General features: G+C 50.0%; 3 protein-coding genes across 3 annotated transcripts in view; 1 reads left to right on the top strand and 2 right to left on the bottom strand.

Moving 5' to 3' along the window:
• The window catches only part of SCN8A (sodium voltage-gated channel alpha subunit 8), a 58,033-nt gene extending 47,750 nt beyond the window's left edge, over positions 1–10,283 (top strand). The window contains exons 22-27 of the mRNA XM_030231610.2: positions 1,799–2,083; positions 2,507–2,560; positions 3,296–3,433; positions 4,165–4,269; positions 5,000–5,270; positions 6,345–10,283. Of these exons, the coding sequence (XP_030087470.1) occupies positions 1,799–2,083; positions 2,507–2,560; positions 3,296–3,433; positions 4,165–4,269; positions 5,000–5,270; positions 6,345–7,492 (2,001 nt within the window). The 3' untranslated portion in view covers positions 7,493–10,283. The remainder of the gene's footprint in view (positions 1–1,798; positions 2,084–2,506; positions 2,561–3,295; positions 3,434–4,164; positions 4,270–4,999; positions 5,271–6,344) is intronic.
• A 3,523-nt stretch (positions 10,284–13,806) lies between these two features.
• On the bottom strand, positions 13,807–14,472 carry TMDD1 (transmembrane and death domain 1). Its single transcript, XM_030230406.1, has one exon. The coding sequence runs from the start codon at positions 14,470–14,472 to the stop codon at positions 13,807–13,809; it is 666 nt and encodes a 221-aa protein (XP_030086266.1).
• A 1,361-nt stretch (positions 14,473–15,833) lies between these two features.
• Positions 15,834–19,619, bottom strand: FIGNL2 (fidgetin like 2). Its single transcript, XM_050984227.1, has one exon. The coding sequence runs from the start codon at positions 19,581–19,583 to the stop codon at positions 17,391–17,393; it is 2,193 nt and encodes a 730-aa protein (XP_050840184.1). The 5' UTR covers positions 19,584–19,619; the 3' UTR covers positions 15,834–17,390.
• Between the last annotated feature and the right edge of the window lie 5,687 nt (positions 19,620–25,306).

The following is a 25,306-nucleotide window of genomic DNA, read 5'->3' on the forward strand; positions in this document are numbered from 1 at the left end:
TTTGTTTTGGAGACAAGTGTCACTGCCCCATCCAACCAGACCAATTTCAGAGATCTGAAATGCCTTTGCAAAGGAGATTAAAACTGTAGTTCTTTGCTTTTCTCTCCTCCATAGCAATCTGCATTTCCAGGAGCTTGCTCTGCTCTGAGCTTGGTCGGGGAATTTGATAGTGATGCTGTGAGACATGCATGTGTTCTTGTCAGTCTGCACACAAAAGCCATGTTCCTCCTTTCACTCCTTTTGGCAAGCTCTGTTTAATGAACCATAAATAACCATATTTCAGGAGGATATTACCCTTTTTTTGCTTCATGTGGTAGCAGGAATAAATCAATGTATTCATAGGAGGATGTGACCCAAAAAGTCCTGCTGGTCCAGCAGATGAACATCCTGTTGAGATGAAGGGAGAGTGAGAGCAAAGGCAGCCACCTGCAGCCTTTTGGGGCTCTCACCTGTGCCTTCCTGGGTGTAGGGATGAACTCCTGACATCATTTAGCTGGAACAGAAAGTTTACCATCTGTTCCAGAGTTCCATCTTTAATTTTCCTGCATTCCTCTGTCTGCGGCTGGTTTGGGTTGGGAGGGACCTTAAAGCCCACCCAGTTCCACCCCCTGAACACCTCCCAGCAGCCCAGAACTCCAAGCCCTCTCCGAGCTGGCCACTAGGACACTAGGACACAGAACTCCAAGCCCTCTCCGAGCTGGCCACGAGCTGCTCTAGTGGCCTCGGGTGGTGGTGGCTTCCAACAAGAGGGGGAGAAGGACCAGGACAAGGTGTGGCCAATGTTCCACCCTTGGGGCCTCCCAAGTCCCCGTGTATGGTTGAGTTGCCTTTCAAAACTAAGGCAAAGGGGTAACAATAGTTTAGATGATGTTCATCTATTAAAGGAATCTAAATTAGGAGATCATAATAAAAGATTTAATATCCTGCTGACCTGTCTCTATTAAAAGCTTACATTTGGCCGTGTGTTGGCCAGGGATGCTTAGGGACACAGTGCTCCCAAACTGCGAAGGGCTAAAATTAGGAAGAGATGAGCTCTGACAAAACCCATCCTCATTCCTGAGCGTTTGCTGCCCTTTGGAGGAGGGAACATGGCTTTTGTGTGCTGGTGAGCCTGCCAGGCTGCATGCTCAGCTCTCTGCCTGGGACTACACGACTGAACTTGCTTAGTCCACAGTATGATCTTGGTGTTAGTCCGTGCTTTAGTGTGACCACAGTGATGCTGGGCTTGGTCCTGACCCCATGCAGGGAGCAGGACCAGTCCCTGAGTGAAAACAGCCTTGTTTGAATGTGGGGAATGGCTGGAGGGGCTACTGGCTGGGAAAACCTCTGGAATCCATGAGCTAAAATGTCGTCACACTTGGCTCTGAGAAAATTCCATCAGGAGCCTGTTTGTTATGACAGTCTGAGCCCCACTCTGCCTTTGGACCATTAAAATGACAGAAAATAATTGTTTTGTTGAAGAAAAAAAAAAAGTCCAAACTCCATAAATCCATGGGTTGAAAACAGAAATTATTTTGAAATATATAAGTATTATATATTATGTATACAATATATAATATACAATATATAATATAATACACATAATAATATAAACACATATTTTGAAAACACAGCTTCCCCGGGTGCCTTTGAAGCAGAATTTGAAGCTTGCAACAAATTCACTGCCAATTTCTGCACGGATCAATCCCCAACATGTCAGTGGCCTCCCCCAATTCCCCCCAAAAACAGCTGTACTTTTGCTTGCTGTCTCCTGCCTCGTGTTTTATACTGAAACTTTTTCCCACCCCTTCCAACACAGGTGGTTGTCAATGCCTTGGTTGGCGCTATCCCTTCCATTATGAATGTCTTGTTGGTCTGCCTTATCTTCTGGCTGATTTTCAGCATTATGGGGGTTAACCTGTTTGCCGGGAAATATCATTACTGCTTTAATGAAACAGCTGAGCATCGCTTTGAGATAGATGTTGTTAACAACAAGACAGAATGCGAGGCTCTGATGCCACCCAACTCCACGGAAATCCGATGGAAGAACGTGAAAATTAACTTTGACAACGTTGGGGCAGGATATCTGGCTCTCCTCCAAGTTGTAAGTCTGGGTTTCTACCATTGCCTCTTTAAAATACCCGTAACTGAGGGGCTGGAGCTGTGTCTCCCCCTAAACCACCCCAAACTGAGAGGCTGGAAATACAAAATGCTCCTGGCGCATTTTATGTACCTCCCTCTGTCTGAAATCCAGCGTCCGGTGGGGTTGGGGCTGGAATGAATTTGCCATTTTATATTTCTTCTCTTTCCTAATTTATGGGTCCAAGGGGCCCCAAGTCCCCCACTCACCCTCAGCCTGCTTGAACCTCATGAGGTTTAACCTCTTGAGCTTGATTTCTGTAATTTAGATTAAATGAAAAGAGAAATATTGAAATAATATTAAAGTTCATTATACAGGGCCATGAAGAGTGCCAGGGAGTCTCTGACAGAGCTGGCGTGAATTCTGTCTCTGTGTTTTCTCTGCCAGGCTACATTCAAGGGCTGGATGGACATCATGTATGCGGCTGTAGATTCCAGAAAGGTAACCTGCAAAACTCCCCTCCCTTATTTCTATCTGCTCTTTTGCTTTGCCAAAATTGAGAGTAAAAGTTGTAGAGTTGTGTTTGTAGCAAGTATTCAATGCTGGGATTGTTTCATTTGCTCTGGGGGTGTGATGAGTTAAAAGATGCTGAAGAAAGTCCCAAAAAGGGCAGGTTCTTCTGGTTGTTTTTTTTGTTCTACTCCAACTGGAGTTGAAGTAGAACAAAAAAATAGAAGTAGGAAAAAAATAGGAATAAAAGTAAAACAAAAATAGGAAAAAACAAATAGAAAAAACATAAAAATAGGAGTAGAAATACAGTGAAGTTATAGATTTAATCATTAGAATAAATTATGGGGAGGAATTAGCCCTGGATCTTACGTCTGTATGGAAGTCTGAGCATTAGGATGAATCCAGTTGTGGAATTATGTCTGGCGTGGATTCTGGTTCTTGCATGCTGGAGTCATGCAAATACCATGACTTCCTTTTTGCTTTCAGTTTTTTTCCCCCCTTCTATTCTCTTGGTTTTATATGAAATGTAAAATTTATATTTTTAGATAGATTTTCTTGTTCTGCACTGAATGCAGGTTTGAAACAAGTATGGCTGTGCCAGGAAAGTAAAAGTGTTCTTCTGGTTTCTGATCTTTGATAGTTTGGAAACACAACCAATCTCATTTTGCCTGTGTTTATATGATGTCTTTGAAATGTCATTTGTTGTTCTTCTTATCTCCCCTTCAGCAAGAAGAGCAGCCCAAGTACGAGGACAACATTTACATGTACATCTATTTTGTTATTTTCATCATCTTTGGCTCCTTTTTTACCCTGAACTTGTTCATTGGTGTCATCATCGACAACTTCAATCAACAAAAGAAAAAGATAAGTGATCTGTGCTTGCTGATTCCAGCTCAGGCCTGTTCCAGGACTGTTGGCTCTTCAGGCTGGTGGCTTTCTCTGCAAAATAAACAAAATAAAATCATTTTGGGGCACAAAGGTCCTTTTTTAGAGCTGTGGACCTCTTGGTGCCTCCTAGGAACGGCTGAGCACAACGTGCACCCCAAGGCTTGGTTTTAACTACAGCCAGATTAAACATTTTCCATAGATTTTTATGCATTTTGGGGTTTTTTATGCCTTGACTAAAATACAGACTAGAAGCAAAATGTTTTCCTTGCCACTGTCTCTGTCTCATATCCTGCTTTTCCTCAGAAAAAAAAAAGTTGTAAGCTTGGGTTTCTACCATTGTCCCCTTAAAGTACAATACAAACTGAGGGGCTGGAGCTATAATTTGGGATGGATTTGCATGGTGCAGCTCCTGGAAATGCCCTCACAGCTGCTCACCACAGAGGGGAGAGAGGGATGGGGAAGGAGGCAGTGCACTGAAACCTATAAATTTCCATTTATAAGAAATTTTAATTTCCTATAAATTTCATTTATAGGAAAACCAGTCATTTTTAATCAAGATCAGTGCACCCTGGGTTAGTGCAAGTTATTTCTGTCTAAAGTAGCTGCCACCAGCCTCTCACCTGGCAGGTCTCACCTGAACTGGGGTTTACTCCATTCCCTTCTGGTTCATGAGCTGATTGTAACCAGTTTTCCTTTTGCCCCTTTACTTTGGAGGTCAAGATATTTTCATGACAGAAGAACAAAAGAAGTACTACAATGCCATGAAAAAACTGGGCTCAAAGAAGCCTCAAAAACCCATTCCCCGACCTCTGGTGAGTACATTAGAGGGAGCTCAGGATAAACCTGTGGAACAGATTTCAAAAGAGCTTTTTCTCCAAAGGCATCCCTAGTTTTAACTCATGTTGGACTTCACATCACCCTGGTCTTGTCACTGTAACTCAGGTGTCACCTGCAAAGGTTAAAACACTTGGCCTGGGGTTGATGTTAATCAGTTCATCACCTGAATCAAGAAATTCTAAAACTTCACCTGGGTAAGAGGCCTGGGCTATGGTGGTGCCAGAACACCAAAAGGGTTCGGTTCTCCTGCAGGTACCCATCAGTGCAAGGATCTGGCTGCTTTCCCCAAATGTGACTGCAAGGGCTTAACAGAGAGCAAGATGAGCTGCTAGTAGGGGTGGAGTAGCATGTTGGGGTATAAATAATGGCATTTTCCTGCCTTTGTCTTAACCAGACTGGCTCGTGGACAGGGTTTGCCTTGAAAGCTTTATTCAATACTGACAAAATTACATCCTCGTCCCTCTTTCTACCGGTGGTGAATTAATTTGTTGACTAATGGTAAATTTAGGAAGAATCTCCTCCCTGTGAGGGTGGTGAGGCTCAGGGTGCCCAGAGAAGCAGTGGGTGCCCATGGGAGTATCCAAAGCCAGGTTGGACAGGGCAGGGAGTGGAATGGGATCATCTGAAGAACATTTCCAATCCAAATCATTCCACTCTTCCATGATTGCTGTTCAGACTTGGTTCCTTGTCTTTCCTGCTCCACAGAACCGCATCCAAGGAGCCGTCTTCGACTTTGTCACTCAGCAAGCCTTCGACATCGTCATTATGATGCTCATCTGCCTCAACATGGTGACCATGATGGTGGAGACAGACACGCAGAGCAAGCAGATGGAGGACATCCTTTACTGGATCAACTTTGTGTTTGTCATCTTCTTCACCTGTGAGTGTGTGCTGAAGATGTTTGCCTTGAGGCACTACTATTTCACCATCGGGTGGAACATCTTTGACTTCGTGGTTGTGATTCTGTCCATCGTGGGTAAGTATGACACCACTCAGAGGTCGTGGTTGAGACGGAGACAATACAAAGCAGCACATTCTGTTTTCAGAAGGCTTCAAACCTATTTTTTTTATAGCATGCACACTTTTTTTACATTCTTACAAGACTCCTAAGTTTACACTTTACTCATTGGTCACGAGAGACAAACAAAGTGCTCATTGGAATAGGCAGCTGCAGGTTTCTCTTATTTTTCCTTCTTTTTTTCTTGGTTTCTATATCAACGACCTTGGTAGAAAATTCTTTCAGGGGTAAACACGGATTCTCTTGTCAAACTTCTCTCTGGCTCACAGGAGTCCCTGTAAAACCTCTTCCACACTTAGAGGTGTTTGAGTGCCAGGCTGTTTTGGCATTTTTAGGGTAGAACATGTCTTTGAAAGGGATATGTAGGTACCAGGACTTCAGGGTTCTCATTGAGCCTTGGGAAGACACTGAGGCAGAATTTATCTGAATTTATTTGTGAAGTCCTGAAATTTACTTATGCCCCTTCCCTCTGTTCTGACATTCTTTTCCTTTTGTGTGGGGTGAACCACTTAACAATTACTCTCTGTCTGTAAAAACTGAAGTTTCACTCACTTCATCAGAATATTTTAATGCTCAGTAACAGCTGAAAATTCCCTGCAGGGCTTCTTGCCACAGCACGGGACTTGCCATCTTGTTTGCAGTTTGTTTGAATGTTAAATCCATGTTTCCTCCAACAGGTTTTGAGATTTTTAGCATCTAATCTGCAAAATATACACAACCTCACAATGGCTGTGACCATTCTCTGGGGAGCCTGGGCAGTACCTGAACCCTCTGGGAGAACAATCTTTTCCTGATACCCCTCCCCTGACACAGCTCCAGCTGTCCCCTCAGTGCTCACAAGGACCAGAGATCAGAGCTGCCCCTCCCCTGCTCCTCAGGAGCATTTATCTGCCTGAACATGAGACCCCTCCCATCCCAGACGCCCTCTGAAAATCCACCCATGGTGCTCCACATGTCCCATCCACCACTCAGCCCAGAGGAAGCAGCAGCCTGTGCATCTCCACTGTCACACGTGTTGCCTCTCTCCTTTAGGGATGTTCCTGGCTGAAATCATTGAGAAGTACTTCGTGTCACCCACTCTGTTCCGAGTCATCCGCCTGGCTCGCATCGGCCGCATCCTGCGATTGATCAAGGGAGCCAAAGGGATCCGCACGCTGCTTTTTGCCTTAATGATGTCCCTGCCTGCCTTGTTCAACATCGGCCTCCTGCTCTTCCTGGTCATGTTCATCTTCTCCATCTTTGGCATGTCCAACTTTGCCTACGTCAAGCACGAGGCCGGCATAGACGACATGTTCAACTTTGAGACCTTTGGCAACAGCATGATCTGCTTGTTCCAGATCACCACCTCGGCTGGCTGGGACGGGCTCTTGCTGCCCATCCTGAACCGGCCCCCAGACTGTGACCTGGACAAGGAGCACCCGGGCAGCGGCTTCAAGGGGGATTGCGGGAACCCCTCGGTGGGGATATTTTTCTTTGTGAGCTACATCATCATCTCCTTCCTGATCGTGGTCAACATGTACATCGCCATCATCCTGGAGAATTTCAGCGTGGCAACAGAGGAGAGCGCGGATCCGCTCAGCGAGGATGACTTCGAGACCTTCTACGAGATCTGGGAGAAGTTCGACCCCGACGCCACGCAGTTCATTGAGTACAGCAAGCTGGCGGACTTCGCCGACGCCCTGGAGCATCCCCTGCGTGTCCCAAAGCCCAACACCATCGAACTCATCGCCATGGACCTGCCTATGGTAAGTGGGGACAGGATCCACTGTTTGGACATTCTGTTTGCCTTCACCAAACGTGTCCTGGGGGACAGCGGGGAGCTGGATATCCTGAGACAGCAGATGGAGGAGAGGTTTGTGGCTTCCAACCCTTCCAAAGTGTCTTATGAGCCCATCACCACCACGCTGCGGCGCAAGCAGGAGGAGGTGTCGGCGGTGGTGATCCAGAGGGCTTACAGGGCTCGTTTGGCACGACGGGGCTTCATCAGCCGAAGGCCTGCCACCACCAAACTGGAGAACGGGGGAGCCAACAGGGAGAAAAAGGAGGGCACCCCCTCCACGGCGTCCCTGCCGTCCTACGACAGCGTCACCAAACCCGAGAAGGAGAAACAGCAGCGGGCGGAGGAGGGCAGGAGAGAAAAGGCAAAGAGACAAAAAGACGCCAGGGTGGCCAAGTCTTGAGAGACACACACACACAAACACAGAGAGAGAGAGAGAGAGAGGAAAAAAAATTAACAAAAAAAAATAGTAGAATTGTACGAATTAAAATATTTGCAAATGGAAAAAAAAAAAAAAAAGATTGTTTACAAACTTCCTGAAATATATCAATACAGAACAGCTGTGGAGACACTTACCTGAAGATCTTATACCAAACATAGTCTGCTTACTGTGTGACAGCATTGCATCTAAAGCAGTGACCTACCACCTGTTTAAAGGACCCTGTAAACAAACATTTAAACACAAAAAAAAGGAAAAAAAAGGATTTTCTATTGTTTGGGCAGGTGGATACTGCATGTTCCACATCAGTCAATGCAACTTAGGACAAACAAGCAAAATAAACCACACACACACACACACACACACACACACACACAAACTCACACAGAGCAACAAAACTCGCTGCTGGGATTCATGTATTTTCCAAAGCAGCCCCAAATGGATTTTATTTTCCCATTTTGTTGATTATTCTCAGAAGAAAACCCAGAAGTCACAATGTCAGTGGGTTTATTCATGCAAAACTATATTTGCATTTAGTTAAGCAGAAAAAAAAAAAAAAAAAGAGGAAAAAAATTGAAAAAAGAGTTAAAACAAGTAGAACAAAAAAAAAAAAAGGAAAAAATGAAGCAAAGCACCCATTAAGCCCACTGAGTTACCATAGTTTATTTGAGATTTATTATTTGCATTCTACTTTCTACATGGGCTTTACTTGGTTTGGGAGATGGGGCAGTCGGGTACCTTCAGCCTGGAGCCAGCTCGGGCTGATCCCCCCCCAAAAAACAAAGTGCTCGTTAACGCCTAGAAGCAATTTTTGCAGATTTTTGCATGTCGGCATGATCAGGGACCATGCATGAGGAACCACAACCAGGGGACACGCAGTCACCTGACCACAGAGGTGTGTTAAGCCATAAATTTGAGGCACTCCACTGAGTATCTACCGCACACTGTATTTTGGAGAGAAACCTTAGTGATGCTCCTGCCCGGCACCAGTATTCCCAGTTCATAGAGAATCTTCCATAAACCTGCCAGTAGAAGAAAAAAAAAAAACCAACAAAACCGCAGTGTAGCTCTAAAAACACAAAATCCCCCAACAGAACAAGCAGGTGAATGAATTGTGTGTGTCTGTTTCACAACTTTGACTTTCTTTTCCATACAGCCATGGTTTTTTGCACACTGAAACAGAACAAAATTCCAAAATGCTGCTCTGGACCTCACCAAAGGGGAGAGGATAAATCTGGGAATGGCTTGTTATCCATGTCACTGTAAATCCAAAACCTAGGGCTTCAACCAGCCAGCAAGGTCAGTTGTATCCTGCAATATTTAGCATTAATATTAATTGTCCTTCAGCCTCCATCCTGCAGGGTAGACACTTCTTTTGGTAGAGATAAATGTTAAAAAAAAAAAAAAAAAAGCACGTTACCTCTGCTGGTAGGAATTTGGGGAGCTCACCCACAGCACTCCTGGGGTGGAGGGCGGGGTTGGGAGTCACCCTCGGGGTCAGGACCCATCTTTGGGGTCGGGACCCACCCTTGGTTGTCCCATGGCCATCGTGGCTCCTGCTCTGGGGGGGTGCAGAGCTGGACCACGGGGTGCTGAGGTGTGGCCAGGAGGAGTTTTGGGGGCTGCAACCCAGGAGGGGCCAGGTGCCTTCACCTTCCCCCCATTTCCCACACCTGCCCCAGGTAGCCCTGGGGGTACCTCTGGGCTGGTCTCACTGCAGCAGAAGGAGCATCACGAGCCACGTTCGGCTGTTTTCTGTTTCCTCACCCCCAGCTCCCTCTTGGGGTGTCCTCAGCCAGTCTCCGTCCAGCCCCACTCAGGTTGGGGTGTCCCTTCAGGGTGGTGGCACCAGGGAGGGGAAGCCAAGGGTCACTGCAGGGGTGACATCCAAACTAAGGGTACCCAAAGTAGGGAAAAAGAAAACCCCAATACACCAGAGCTTGATGGGAGGATGAATCTCAGTTTGCATAATCCCATAAACCCAGAAAATGCCAGGAATCACCTAAAGTAAACCAAACCCAAGCAGGAAGCCATCCAGCAGCCATCTGTGCCACTTTGGCAACCTCGGGGCGGCCACGGCACGGGAGCAGCTCTGCCCCCCAGCAGAGACCTCGTCTGTCCTGCCCCGTTGCTCCCAGGATGGGATGTATAATAATAAAAATAACAACAAAGAAACAACAACAAAAAAATCTACATACATATGTACAGGCTACGTTGTAAACAGCACAAAAAAAAAGAAAAAAAGGGAAAAAAATAGCTGAAAAGTGTGGTTGAACTTTTTAAGAGAATATTATAAATACTGTAATATATCATTTTATTTTATTGGCATGCCTTTTTGTAAATACAATGAACTACAAAAATTATAGAATGGCTTCTGGCTTATGCCATTGTCCATGGTTATTTTTATTTTTTTAAGATTTTTCTGTTGTCCTTAGATTTTAGATAGCCAGGAAATGTCCCCCAAAGGAAAAAAAATAACCACAACAACAAAAAAATTCCAAATGAAAACCTAACCCCCTCAAAATAGGATAATCTATAATAAACAAAAGCTTTATTGCAAGTGGTATTTGCAGCAGCAAAAGTGGCTATTTTTGGGTTCCAATGTGCAATAAGTCAACCACTTCTATGCAAGATTTGGCTGAATTTCATAATTGTTCCTAGGCTGGGCTTGTAGCTCGGCGCGTTGGCGTTTGTGCTGGCAACTCCTGAAGCTGCTCAATGACTTTAAAATAAAAAAGTCCCTTCAAACTCTGTATATATATATATTATTTTTTTAATGTTTTGTCAGCGTGAGACTCAGCAGGAAGGGGAGGGAGGAAGTTCTTCAGCTTCCTGTTGGCTGGAGTTGGTTCTTCTGCTCAAAAAAGGGAGTTTGGGCTGTTTGGGGATATTTTTCTCCTTTGGTTTCCTCCCTAGGGCGGATATTTGTGTTGGGTCTTCACTGGGTGAAGCCAAAGTTGGAGGAAATTTTGGGCAAAGAGCCTCAGGGTTTGTCCCACCTAAATCTCCAAATTCTAACATGCTATTCACAGAATTCACATTCGGGATTCAGGGTTTTGGGAGCAAATTAAGGGGGGTGACATCAGTAGGAAGGTGTAGCCAAAACTCACAACCACACCAAGGAGTTCCCTTCCCTCCCCCACCTCTAAAATCCTCCCTTTTGGGTTAATTTGTGACTCCAAAAGTGTGGAGGGGAGGGCATTGATGAAACGCCAGTCCAAGATGCTTTATTCACTTTCCTCTTCGCATTTTCTGAAAATATAGAAGCCATTGTTGTGGGAAAAAAAAAAAAAAAAAAAAAAGTCAGGTAACCCCATGGTGTTCCGTAGAGGCCACACCTGAGTTTGAATGATTTTTCTGCTGCAAAAATTAAAAAAAAATTTAAAAAAACCGACAAGCCAACAACCTGTTCAAGCTGTAAAAGCTCGATAGTGAAGATTAGTGTATTAGAAATTGCATGGTGGCTCATACTGGTCTTACCCAACATGATTAACAATTACTATAAGCCAAAAGAAAATTAAATAAACTGGAATAAATGAAATAAATTCCCTTTTCACTGTACAAGGGAAGGTTGTCTTGGTGTCCCAGTTATTCTCACTCCTCCTCCCCTTTTCCTGCCACTCTGGACTTCCCCCAAGGCATTTTAGGGTGGTTTTGGGGAGCAGAGTGAGGTGCAGGAGGAGCTGTTGGAAGGTTTTTGGTGTTAAAGGTCTCAGATGGCTCAGCCCTGCTGGGGCTGTGGGGTCGGTGCCTGCTTGGGGCTCCCTTTGAGGCAGATGGGTGCCCCAGACAGGTGAGGATGGGGGCTCCAGGCAGGTGAGGATGCTGGATCTGCTCTGGCAGGGGAGAATGTTGGCTCACCCTGTAACTGCTCACCTGAACTCTTCATCCTGTATCCCCTCACCTGTAACCCCATATCCTGTAACCCTTCCCCTATAACCCCTCACCTTTAACCGCTCACCTGTAACCCCTCATCCCTAACCCCTCATCTGTAACTCGCTCTCCTCTCACCTGCAGGCCCCATCTCTTGCACTAAAAGACCCAGGGAAGGACCCCAAAGCCCCCCGAGTCTGTCCTCCCCCAGGGGGTTGGGGGACAGCAGCTCTGCAGGGCTGCTCTGGGGACTCCTGCTGCCCCCAGTGCTGCCAGTGCCCCCACACCTGACTCCACCCCTGCCCTGGGCTTCCCTTCCTCACACCAACGCTGAAAGGGATCCCCTGCAGTGACAGGATGGCTCAGCTGCTCAGTGGTGCCAAAGGGCCCTGAATTGGGGCTGGGGCTGGCCACAGGTGATCCTCACTTGCACCCCAGCACCTGCCTGCCCCCCCCACCACTCCTGACCAGAAGGGCTGAGCTAGGCACAAGCCTCACCAAAGGCAGATTTAACCCAGAGCTGAATGCCCAAGGCACCACCTTGGAATTGCTTTTGATATTTGATTTTTGGGATTATTTTTCATAGGAAACATAATTATGAGTTTTGGTCCAGTTTATTGAACAGATGTGAATTTTGCTGCTCAGTTGAGGCCAGTCCAAGCAAAGCCAGAGCGTGGTTGTGCCGACCTGCACCTTCCCCGTGTCACACACACTGGTACCACTGGTTTAACTGGGTGCAGGGATGGAAGATTCCCAGTTGTCCCCACCTGTGACTGTGGTGGCTCATTCCCTACCTCACAGGGGTGTTGTGAGGCTTCATGAGAGACCGAGCGTGCTGCGCTGAGGATCCCAGAGCTGTGGGCAGGCACTGTGGGGCACTCAGGGGTGACCAAAATGCTGCTGTGACAGCCCCACACCCTGTACAGCTGTGGGGCAGGGCCACTTCTCCCCTCTGACACCTGCTCAGGCCACTGGTGTTGGCCCCGTGCTCCCCTCCCACCCGGTTTTCCTCTCTGTTCTGTTTTACCTGGGGAGAGGAGGAGGATGCAGCTGGGGGAGGGTGTGGAGGAAGGCGATGGAGGGACGGGCTGGGAGTTCCATGGCTGAACTTTGAGTTCCTTTGTACTGTACATCTTTTTACTTTGGAATTTGCAATAAAGAGGTATGTCCATCTTGTTTTAACAACTTCTCCTGACTTCCCTGTCATTCTGTTCCCCTCACTCCCCAAAATCCTCAGCTCAGATGGCTCCTGGGGCAGGGCAGGACTCCAGGGGTGGCTTTGCAAAGTGAAATGTGGGGGGTCCAACCTCAGCCCCTGCCCTGAGGGAGAGCCCAGGGATTATCTGGGGAGGTGGGAGGGAGTCACGGCTTCGAAACCCCCTCTGGCACAACACAGAGCTCATCCCAACCCCATCCCGGCGTGTTCTGGCTCCTGCTTTAGGGAGTGCTGCTTTAGGAAACACATCCTGGCACAACCAGCCTTGCATTGCCCCATTCCTGCAGCTCCACACTGCTCCAGAGAAATTTGCAACCTGGAGCAGCCCTGTGGTTATGGGGGAGAGGGATCCAACACCCCCTGCTCCACTTTGGTGTACACATGAACTGGTGAGTTTTCCCAATTTTGCTTTTAAATTTGGAAGAAGGGCCTTGTTCCACTTGTCCCATTGGCTCTGACCACAGCCACAGAATCCTGGCTCAGTTGACCTTTTAGAGTATTTAACACAGAATATGCACAGAAATTCATCACCATCCTCCTCTCCCTCCACGCCTGGCACCGAGCATCTCCTCAGGCTCCCTGCTATGCTGTGACATGGCCAACAAAAGAAAAAAACCTAAACCCACAGAAAGGGACAAACCCAGAGCCCCCCGAAACCTCTGGTTCAGGAGAGCTGTTATCCCAAATGTCCCCAAGCAGAACAAAATGCCTCTGCCACAGCCCTTGGTCAGGTCATGGGTGTCACGATTAACCTCTCACCCACAAACAATTAACGCCAGGTACTGGCTCAGCCTGATGACCCAGCAGAGAATTCCAGTGCTGGCACTGTGCTCCTATTTCACCTGGAATTGAGGAATTTCGGCTCCTCCAAGCACTCAGGAGCCCTGGCAGCTCCTGTCAGGGAGGACCCAGTGAGGACATGGACAAGGAACCTTTGTCCATCTCCAGCCCTGCTCCCTGGGAGCTCTGGCACCCAGGGACAGACAGGGATATCTCCAGCCCAGCAGCTGGGGGTGCTGGTGGTGGCTGGTGGTCATCTCGCCTTGGATGAGCCCAGGACGGGCCCCTCTCTGCCCAGGAGAACACACAGAGCCCATGTCTGGGTGCCAATCCCCCCACGAGGCTTTACTGGGTCTTGTTTTCCCTTCAGCAGCTCATGGGAACTGCCCCAGTTGGTGCCACGCCAACATCAGGTGCCCAGGAGCCTCCTCCAGTGGCAGAAATACATCACGGTCCCCATGAGGAGCACGGAGCTGAGGAAGGCTCCCAGGACGCCAAGGACCAGGGGCCGGACCCAGCCCAGGAGGCCGCGGCTGTAGCGGGGAGGCCGGCGGCGCTCGAAGAGCAGATCCCCGGCCAGGGGTGCCCTCCTGCCCCGCGGCCCTGCGGGCTGCAGCTGCACGGAGCTGAGATGCTGCACACTGCGCCTGTATCCCTCCACGTTCCTGCGCAGCTCCAGGCTCCGGTCTTGGTTCAGGTTTTTGCCCAGCTCACGGGCGATGTCAGAGCGGCCGATGTGCTGCAGGGCACGGACCAGGCGGTCCCAGGTGGTCACTTCTCCTGCCGTCACCAGCCATTGCCGCAGTGCTTCTGAGCATCCCCGGGCACTGCGGCTGCCCCGGCGGCGGCGGGCGGTCTTCCCCTCCTCGGAGAGAGCCCCCGGCTCCTCCAGCTCCGGGCTGTCCAGCTCCTCCTCGAGGCTGTTCAGCTCTGCCTGCAGCTGGTGGCACTCGGAGCCGGCCAGCAGCTCGGCGATGCGACCCATGCTGTGCCGGCCTACGGTAGCGGCCACCGTGTCATCGGCGCGGCCACCCAGGGCCAGCAGGAGCAGGACGAGGCCCAGGCGTGCCAGCATCGTCCTAGTGCCAGCGTGGATTCCCCTCAGCATCGGGGTGTCCCAGGAACGTGGAACCCCCCTGACCTCACAGAGCAGCTCCAGGCCGAGTTCCCAGTTCCGGGTCCTTTGTCCCGCGTCACATCCCACAGCTGTGGCACCCTCCAGCCTGGCAACCCTCCTGGCATTCCCTAACTCGGCTTTTCCAATCTGGGCACCAAATCTGGTGCTCTAGGGACATGGGGACAGACCAGATGTGTCCCTAATCCCCAGCAGGGACCAACCAAAGCACTGTAACGCCGTCCAGGAGGAGCTCCGAGGCACTTTCACTGCTGGCAGTGACATTTGTCCATCTGTCCCAAATCCTCCTCCCCCTGGAGCATTCTGCCCTTCATCCGTGGGACTGAACTGAGCTGGGACCGGCCGGGCTCTGAATCTGGTGTGTCCCCCTCTCTGCCAGCACCTCTGGAGCAGTGGGATGGGGACGGTTCTGCTCCGTGGGACATCGCCGCCACGCCACCCTCCTCCCACACCCCAAGGGAGGGAGAAAGCAGCACCCGAACCGCCCCGAAACCCTTCTGCCCCTGTCCCACCCCAAAGAGACCGATCAGAGCGCGGCTGAGCCAAGGTGGCCCAGCTCGGGATCGGCGTGAGGAACCACAAGGTGGCAACGCAGCCCCTGAGGTGCCACCAGTGCTGTCCTTCGAACAGGGCGGGAGGCAAACCGTGAGTTCCCTGGATTTCCCAGATGACAAACAGCAATTTCTCTGGATTTCCCTGATGACAAACTAACATTTCCCTGCATTTCCCTGATGACAAACTGCGATTTCCCCAGTTCTCCCCAAAAAGCCCAGAGTGGAGGCAGCAGAGTGGAGCCACCCTTTGCTGCAGAATGAAGAGGATGAGGAAGGAGGAGCCTTCCTCCCATTTTCCTGCCTTGGACACCAGTTCACCTTGGACACCTTTTATTCCCTTCTGGAGTCCCAAAAAACTTGGATTGTTCTGGACACCCCCTGCCCAGGGATGTCCCCGTGTCCCCTCCCAGCCCGGGGGTCTCCAACCACCCCCTGGACCCCTGCCCACCTTCCCACGTCTTTCCCACCCTTCCCCATCCTACCCTTCCCCACCCCATCACCCCCAACCCCCCCTGGGGTCCCCAAAACCGACTGGACCCCCCTCCAGGAGCCCCTTCAGGACTCCCCGCAGTACCCCAAGGACAGGAGTTGTTCAGGTAATCTCTTTAATACTGTGTAATAATTTTTTTTTTCTTTTTTCATTTTAAAATACAGCATTTCTTGAGGTAGACCATCCCAGCCCTAGAGCTTGTCTGTCTCAGACATCAATAAGACATGAATTAAATACTTTCATGTACAATATGTTGCAAAATGAGGTAGAAATGGTTACAGAGAGTGTACAAATAAGATAATAATAATAATAATAATAATAAGTCTTCAGGAACCCAGCACAACATTTTGGAGGTGGTAGACAAAGGGTAATGCCCTGGATGCAATAAGAAACTGGAAAAATTAGGAAAAATGGGGAAAAAACCCGGCAGACACCTCTAGGGGGAACCCCTGTGAGGGATTTGTTCTCTCTGCACGCGCAGACCCTGAGTTTTGGGGGTGCTGCTCTAAGTGGGGGAGGGCTTTAGAGCACTAAAAATAATAAAAATTAACTTTTTTTTAAATGGGGAAAACCCCTACCATGATGCAAAGAGGAGCCAATGGATGAGACGGGGGTTCATGCTTCATGCAAAGCCCCTTGCTCAGCCCTGCTGGGCTTTTTTTTCTGGGAGGGGAAGGGGGGGATTTGCCCAACTTGCTCCAAAAAGTGGTGCCAGCGACAGCTCCCAACCTACAGCACTAAACTTTCCATTGAAGACACGTTACTCCACCAAACGCTACAATAAATGATGTCAATAAACAAAATTTCAAATAAAATTATGGCATAATATATGTGGAAAGCACCTGAAATACATTCAAATCTCATCTTTGTAACAGCTTCAAGTTTATTTTTCCTTTTATTTCTTCCTTTTTTCACCCCCTTTGGAAGCAAATGCAGGAGGCAGCTTTGTCCCAGGTTGGAAAACTCTTAAAAAAATCTCCTTTTCCTTTTCTGAGAAGATAAAAAGTATTTTTAAAAGAACATTCTTTAGTTTTTCTGAGGTAATTATTTTCCTGAGTAGTTAAAAAAGAAAACAAACAAACAAACAAACAATACTACGGACCTTACAAAAATAAAAACCCGAGTCTAGGATATTCAACAATCTACAGCATTTTACTCCAAAACTCTCTGGTTTTGGGGTGTAACTCATTGGTTTGGGGTCTAACCCCCTAGTTTGGGGCGCAATCTCCTTGTTTTGGGGTGAAATTCCCTGGTTTTGGGCATCTCCCCCCAGCTCCCCCTTTCCCTGATCAAGGTGAGAAGGGGTTCCAAAGACACCCAAGGTATTTCTATTTGGATTAATAATTAACAAAAAAACAACAATAAAGCTTTGGGGTGGATGGGGGAGCTCCTGAATACGGCGCTGGAACGGATCCCGATGCCGCGAACCTCCCGGGGCTCCTCCAGCCCCGCTGGCACCGCTGCTCCAGGCATGGAGGGTCGGGAAAACAATAAATAGCTTATCCTGAGTGGTGGGCGAGGCTCCCCAAAAACCACAGCAGGGGAAATCCCTGGATGGGTCCCAAAGAGGAGAGGTGAGGTATGTGGTGCTGTGAGGAAGGATCCAACCCCACTGAGAGAACCAAAGCCCCCAAGGACCCCAATCCACATCCCAAATCTGTCCCCATGGCCTTGGGATCTGTCCTCACTGCCTCAGGGTCTGTCCCCACAGCCTTGGTGTCCACCTCTGTGGCCTTGGGGTCTGTCCCCACAGCCTCAGAGTCTGTCCCTGTGGTCTTGGGGTCCAACCCTACAGCCTTGGGGTCCGACCCCCATCAGTGCCTGGTGCCATACATCTTATCCCACTCCAGGAACAAGTCCAGCTCCTTCTGGGACATAGCAGGGTGCACCTTGCAGAACGCCTTCTCCAGGTCCTGGTAGGAGGTGGGAGGTCCCGGCAGCGCGCGGCGTGCGGTGGCCTCGGCATGCTGGCAGAGCCGCAGCAGCTCGGCGCCGGAAAAGCTCTCGGTGCGTTGAGCCAGGGCTGCCAGCTCGTGCTCACTCAGGCAGCAGCTCTGCTGGGCCAGGGCCTGGCGCAGGATGTGGCGCCGTGCCTCGCCGTCCGGTGGTGCGATGTACAGCCGTGTGCCGAAGCGCCGGTGCGACGCCTCGTCCATGCTGCCGGGCCGCGCCGTGGTGCCGATGACCACCACGTTGTGCTCACTTGAGGTAGCCACGTTGTCCAGGTAGGAGAGGAGCTGGGATTTGAGGCTGCTCGCCTGGCCACCGTCCTCACCCACCCGCGCCGCCAGCAAGGACTCAGCCTCGGTGATGAGCACCACGGAGGGCTGCCGGCAGTTGGCCACGAAGAACACGGTCTGGAGGATTTTCTCGGCTTCGGCCTTCCAGGTGGACAGCAGCGTGGTGCCGCTGACCCTCAGCAGGGTGGAGCCCAGCTGGGTGGAGATGCAGCGGCTCAGCAGCGTCTTTCCTGTGCCGCGGGGTCCAAAGAGCAGAAGGGTCCGCAGCGGGTGGTTCGCGCCACTGTAGGAGCTGGGCCGCAGGATGGGCCACAGCAGCTCCTCCTCGATGGCCGCCTTCACCGACACCTGCCCGGCAATGTCCGACCACTGCACCGGAGGGCCCCGCTCCACCACCTTGGTGTTGACCAGCTCCAGGAGCAGTGGGTCAATGTTCTTGGGCTGCTCCTCCAGCGGGGCGCCACTGAACACCAGAGCTTTGGAGGGCAGCCGCAGTGGGAACGGTGGTCCCGGCTCGGCCGCCCGCTCCCCGTTGGCAAGGGGTGGGCTGAATTTCTCAAAGGGCTCTGCTGGCCGCAGGGGAGCGTCCCTGGCACCATAGGATGGTGACACCATCCCCTTCATCTGCTGCCTGCCGTACTTGCCACTGTGTTCTTCAGCGCTTCCAGCTCCCGTTGGCCGCTTCCCGGGCTTGAAGGCCACCTGGGGGGACTCGCCACTGCTGCTGAACCCATTGCCCCGGCACTCGCCATTGTCTGACACGGGGTAGGGGGACTTTGGCTGCTCATAGCTGTATTTCCTGTACCTGCCCTCACCATCATCCTCTCCGCTGATATCGAATGCCTTCCTCTTCAGCGTGCCTGCTGCCTCAGTGCCCAGGGGTGGCACGGCCAGGGCACCCAGCCCAGTGCCCTGGTAGCCATAGGCAGGGACCCCTGGTGGGCGGGCGGAGGGCGGTGGGGCCGGGATGGGGGTGGGTGCAGCAATGCCAGAGGGCAGGTAGGAGGCAGAGGGGTGGGGTGGGTGGATGCCCCCATAGCCCGGCTGGGGCGGGTAGCTGCTGCTGGCATAGTTGTACATGGGGCCCGAGGAGCCGTAGCCTGGCACCAGGGCGGGTGAGGGGTGTGGAGACTGCAGGAGCCCTGAGCTGTGGAGGCCAGGAGGGTGTGGCGGGGGCAGCGCTGCTGCTGGCTGGGCACAGTAGCCAGAAGGCAAGTAGGTGCCACCATAGCCTGAGGGGTACTCCTGAGATGCCCCAAGTGCCCCAGAGCCGGCAGCAGCCGCCCCGCAGGAGTTCCCGGGGTACACGGAGTCACTGAGGTTAGCCGACACCACTGGGGAGCTCCCCAGCCCAATGGCCCCACCGGTGGCAGGGACGGCGGGTGGCACCACACCCTTGGCACTGGCCAGGCCATCGTGGATGGGGGTCAGGGGGTAGGTGCCATCAGAGCCATGTGCCCCTGGCCAGGGCTCCCCATCCCCCTTCTGCCCATTAATGGGGCCAAAGGCGCCATCCCCGTAGGCGCCGAGTGCCGGGCGCTCGTAGGGCGCATCCAGCACCCCCGAGTACTTCTCGGCGTACCTCTTGAGGAGGTTGGAGGCTGTCAGCGCCGAGATGTCGTCGTTGGCCCAGGCGTAGTTGAAGCGCTGGCGGGTGCTGGGGTACAGCTCGGTCTTGTGGGCCGGTGAGGAGGTCGTGGAGGAGACATCCAGGTGCTGCTCCGGCCACTGGTTCAGGGACTGGGCATGCTCTGGTGACCAGTGCATCTTTGACAGACCTGTGGGGATGGGACAGCACAGGTGAGAGCAGTGGAACAGGAGCTGTGCATGGAGTGTCCCCAAATCCTGCTGTGCTGCCCTGTCCTTAGCCACCCCACCCCCAGGCTGTGAACACCTGCTCCAGCTAGCTCTGGATATTCACAGGATCATGGAGGTCAGCAAGGACCTTCAAGATCATCAAGTCCAATAAATAATCTGATTGTGCAGAGTGGCTTAAGGGCTGTGGGCAGGGAGGGAGTGGGACACAAGGTCCCCCCCCAGTACTCCCCGAAATTATTGTTGTCACTAATAATGAATTGTCAGGCTAAGAAGGATTTGTCAAAGTGCTCCTGATGGATGAAGGCACAGGGGATCCTCCTGGAGCTGCCTGTGGGGCTGGCTGGGCACGGGGCAAAGGTACCTGGGAGCTCTAAAGGGAAAACTGAGCATTTGGCTAGTTCTGTGATGAATAAGAATGATGATTCATGTGACGAATTAGGCATTTTCCTTGATATTTTAATTTTTTAAAGGAATTTAAACACTGGGAGTTTCCATCCTTGCTCAGTGGGAGCAGAGTGCTGCTGCTGCTTCTGTCCCTCAGAAATGTCAGGCTGCAAGTGCCCAGTGCTCAGGGATTTGGGGACACCAGGGGAGGTGTCTGACCACTCCTAGCCATCAGTACAACCAGCAAATCCCAGTGGCGTTCCCAGGCTTTTGGGACAGGGAGCAGCTGCCCACAACAGCGATGAACCCCACTGCTCAGACACCAGGTAAAAAACACATCTAGAGGTGGGCCCAGGGATGGAATTGCTTCTCCAAAAAGCCTGGAGGAGGGTGGCCAATGCCACCTGGAGGAGGGTGTGGTTGGAAGCCCACCACAAGGGCACAGCTCCTCCTGCCCCGTTTGTAATCCCGGATCCCAGAGCTGCTCGGGGGAATGCACAGGCACAGCTTCGCAAGCCCCAGGCGCCAACCACCCCCTCAAAGACGTGAGAATTAAAAACCCCAAATCCTTGAAAAAGCTGGAAAACCCAGAGAGGGGGAGGGCGGCGGGAAGGGAGGAGTTGTCAGGGTTGCAATGGGACGTGAATGAGTGGCGGAGCGGGACAGATGTTTCAATGCTCCCCTTGGCAGTGTGAGAAAATTACTGTCCAGTGACCAAATGGCCGGGCTGGTTCCCACCCTCACTGCTGCCCATTATCCCCAGCACAAGACAAAGGCGGGCAGGGGGGCAGGGCAGGGAGAATCCTATTGTTCCCGCCCGCCCTAATTATGGAAATCTTGTTAATCTATTCAGCAGCGAGTCTGAACTGGGCTTTTGTTCGGGGGTTTTTAGCGGGCGCACCGCTGAGGGTGTCCAACGGCTCAGTGCAGGGATGGGGTGCGCTGCCTCCCCCCCGGGAAAAGCTCCGGCCACGAGGCCGTGGGATGCAGGACAGCATCACGGAGCCGGGAGGGGGTTGTTGGAGCAGCGACAGTTCATCCTGGGCCATTTGTGTGCAGGGCACAGCACGTTTGCACACTAGTGTAAAACGTTCTCACACTCGTTCCCCAGTCCCATGTACACCATGATTATGCTGGAATATAAAAATTTTGGAAAAAAAATTCTGGAAGGACCCCCAGGCAGCATCTGCAGTTAGCTGTGCTGACCCTAAACCCCTGGGGGAATCAAGAGGAGAATCCAGTGGGTTTGGAGGGCAAAAAAGCAGAGAAGAGCAAACACATCCAGGCTGAGGATGCAGTAAAGCTGGGATTTAAACACAGTCAAATTCCCCTGAGCCCCAGGAAGAGTGGCTGGTTCTTGAAGTGATCCAGATGTGTCTCATCCCTTTGGGCAGCCCATGTCCAAGGAGCATCCCAAGGAGTCCTTGGGTGCCAGGCCAAGCTGCTAAGCCACAGCTCTGTCGTTATCCAGGGTCCATGGTCATCTATAGCTCCATGGTTGGTCATCCAGGCTCCATGGTCATCACACTGCTGTCACGCTGACTTATCTGCTGCTGGCTCCTCCTCTGCCAGCTTGGAGGATTCAGGCTCTTTCCAAAACCCTTTGAGCACAGAATCACCAAATCACAGAATCACTGAACCACAGAATCACTGAATCATGGAATAATGGAATCACGGAATCACAGAATTCACAGAATCACTCAGTTGGAAGAGGCCTTCAAGATCATTGAGTCCAACCCAGCCCCAATACCTCAACTCAACCATAGCACCGAGCGCCACATCCAGGTTTTTTTTAAATACATCCAGGGATGGTGATTCCACCACCTCCCTGGGTAGCCATTCCAGAACTTTATCACCATTTCTGTGAAAAACTTTCTCCTAACATCCAACCGAAACTTCCCATGGCACAGCTTAAGGCTGTGTCCTATCATTCTGTAAAATGAAATCCACCTGTGACACCGGGGCTGTCACAACCTGACCATGACATCAGGGGTGTCACTGCCCACCCGTGACACCAGGGGTGCCACAAACCACCCATGACACCAGGGATGTCACAACCCACCGGTGTCACCACAGCACCAGCCAAGGCTGCGAGGTTCCCCCCCGGCCTGTGCTGGGCAGGGTTCCTCGGCAACCACGGAGCTTTCCCCAGAAGGTTCCGGGTGTTTGGCAAATCCATGGGGAGCTGTGGTGACATCCTGGGATGGCACTGCCACCAGGGCAGGGTCAGGGTACACGTTGCACAGGGGTCTGGGCTGGGTCTTCTGTGCCCTGTCCCCATCCCAGGCTCATCCCAGGCTCCATGGTCACTCTGGTCACTCAGAGATCAAGTGCAGAGCAGCTGGACACCAGCGTGGCCGTGAGTGACCGATGGGCCGCTGTCCATCTGTCCTTCCTGGCAGCAGCTGAGCCCGGCCCATCTGTCACTGCCAGGACAGACCCCCACAGCGCTGGGAAAGGATCCATGGCCTGGGAATTCTGGGATGAGGGGACAAGGCAGGAAAATCCGTGTGGTGTTAATGAGGAGGTGGTGCAAGAAGTGGATTTGAGGAATTTTGGTCAAAATTTTTGGAATTTTGGAATTTTGGAAGGCAGGTGGGAGAAAAATAAAATGGAATAAAATACAATAAAATAAAATATAAAATAAAATAGAAGAAAATAAAATAGAAGAAAATAAAATGGAGTAGATTAAATAAAATACCAAATAGAATAAAATAGAATAAAGTAAACCAAACCAAAATAAAATAAAATGAAAGAAAAAAGATACAATAAATTATAAAATAAAGGAATAATAAAATGAAATAAAATAAAATGGAATAAAATACAAAGAAGTGAAAATTACAATAAAATGAAATTAAATACAGCAAAATAAAACAAAACTAAATAAAAAAGACCTAATAAAAACGGACCTAAAAGAGTTTAAAAACCCAGACTCTTTTTGCCATTTCTACTTTTCTTGGTATCTCCAGCTCTCCTTGGCTCTTCAGGCCACTGAGATCTCCTGCATCACCCCCAGGAGCACAACACAAAATTACTCAGCAATGTGTTTGGGTCTGTAAGCACCTCGGAGGTAGAGCTGGCTCAGCCTTGCTCCAAAGATGAGCATTAATTCTAAATTATTCACTATTCCCTTAATCCATCGTCGTGCTGCCCAGTCCCTGCCCTCCCATCCAGCTGTGGATGTTCTCCTGCCCTGATTCCCCTCACAGCTGTGGGACCCTCCTTGGGTCACACCCTGTGGAAGAGTTTTTACAGCAACTCCCGTGAGCCAGTGAGAAGTTTGATAAGAGGATTTGTGTTTACCTTTGAAAGAATTTCCTACCAAGGTTGTTGACAGAGAAACCAAGAAAGAGAGAAGGATAAATAAGAGAAATCTGCAGCTGTCTATTCCAATGAGCACTTGGTTTGTCACTTTTGACCAAGTAAAGTGTGAACTTATGAGCTTTGTAAGAATGTACAAAAAGAATGAATGCTAAAATAAAAACATGTTGAAGCCTTCTGAAAATGAATTTGTAGCTTTGTACTGTCTCTGTCTCAACTATGACCCTATCTCAGCTTTGGTCCTCACCAGAACAATTCTCAGGAGGGAAGGAGAATTTTCTCAGATGGATCCCAGGGTGCTGGGGTTTAACTTTTCTATTTTTCAGACCATGTAATGCTTCAGGGTGTTCCAGTCCCCACCCCAGCCCTGCAGGAGGATGGATCCCATTCCAGTCCCCACCCCAGCCCTGATGGATCCCATCCCAGTCCCTGGGGATCCATCCCAGCTCCACCACACCGTGATGAAGGCCTCTCTCTGTGTCTTTTGTTTTCACAAGCCTTTTGACTCGCGGATTCCTTTTTGAACATCGCCTGAAAATCCCAGCTCCCTCCTGCACTCCATTCACTAATGGATTTTCCAGAAGTCACCCTTTTTTCTGGCTCCTTTCTTTGCTGGCACTGCTGCCTTCATCCATGCCGAAGGCTGTGGCTGCCTCTGGATGGAATTTGGGGATCCTGTGCCACATTTGGAGCATCCTCCCCTGCAGTATCCACCTTCTATAGCCTGGGACTGCACAGATTATAAACCAATGATAATATACTTATAATTATATATATTGTATATTATAGAACATATTATTTATATCTATTTTATATATTTATTATAATAAATTAGAGTTATAGTACATTAATATACTATAATTTGCATACCTATTTATTTATTTATTTTTGTTTATATTTATATTTATCAATCATTATATTTCAAATCGCTGCCACAGGGTATTATTCCATATATTATATATTATATTATATTGTATTATATTATGTTATATATTATCACACATAATATAATTTTATATAATATAATCTTTATTATAATATTGTATTGTTTTATATGCATATTTATATTCATATAAATATTATATCACATCATTTAAACACGTCAGCCTGCCACCACAAGTTTGCTGCCCAAGAAAACACAAAATGTTAAAGAATAACAGGATGGAAACAGCGTGGGAGCAAATCTTGGGGTTAGGTTTAGGGAAATTTGGGGAAATGGGGAAATTTGGTGCCAGGACCACATCTCCACATCTCCACATCTCCTAGGTTAATCCTAGGGCAGAAACAATCCCTTTTCCTGTGTTTTCTGCAGCCACTCATTAAAAAGTCATCACGAGGAGGAGGATGAGGAGGAGGACACCCCAAAATCCTGCTCCAGGGACACCCCCCCATTATCCCAGCCCAGGGCAAGGCCCCAGGCCACCACCACAAGGCAGACCATGCTGGCATCACTGGAATTAACCAAACATTTCTGCTTTTTCCAACTGTGCTGAGGATGGAGGAGGCAGGAGCAGAGCCCCTCCTTGGCATCCTCCTGGAGGCAGGACGAGCCCTTCAGAGCACACTCAACCTCCGTCACCCCCGCGCGTGGCCCGGCCTCGCTGCGCCTCACTCCTGGCCTTTAATTACACATTTCTGTGGCCATTAGCCCTCTCACCATCAATTACAGCCACATTATCCCGCTCCAGCAGCAGCAGGACACGGCCACCAGAGTCAAGTGCTGTGGCAGCAGCTCTCTGGCCACTCAGAGAAACACAACTTTCCCAGACATCCTTCTGGAAAAGTCTGTGAAAAGATCAGAGGAAAGAATGAGAAATAATTCTTATCTTGCTGCACCCAGTGTTGTGAATATGTGGAATGTGTTATGGACATTTGTTTACCAAAGCGTGGTTTCTTAATTAGCCAGTGGTGGTGGTGTTTTAATTAAAGGACCAATCAATTCAATCTCTAGTGAACTAAAAGATACA

Source organism: Serinus canaria, chromosome 25, assembly GCF_022539315.1.
Source record: "Serinus canaria isolate serCan28SL12 chromosome 25, serCan2020, whole genome shotgun sequence".
Classification (NCBI taxonomy): Eukaryota; Metazoa; Chordata; class Aves; order Passeriformes; family Fringillidae; genus Serinus; species Serinus canaria.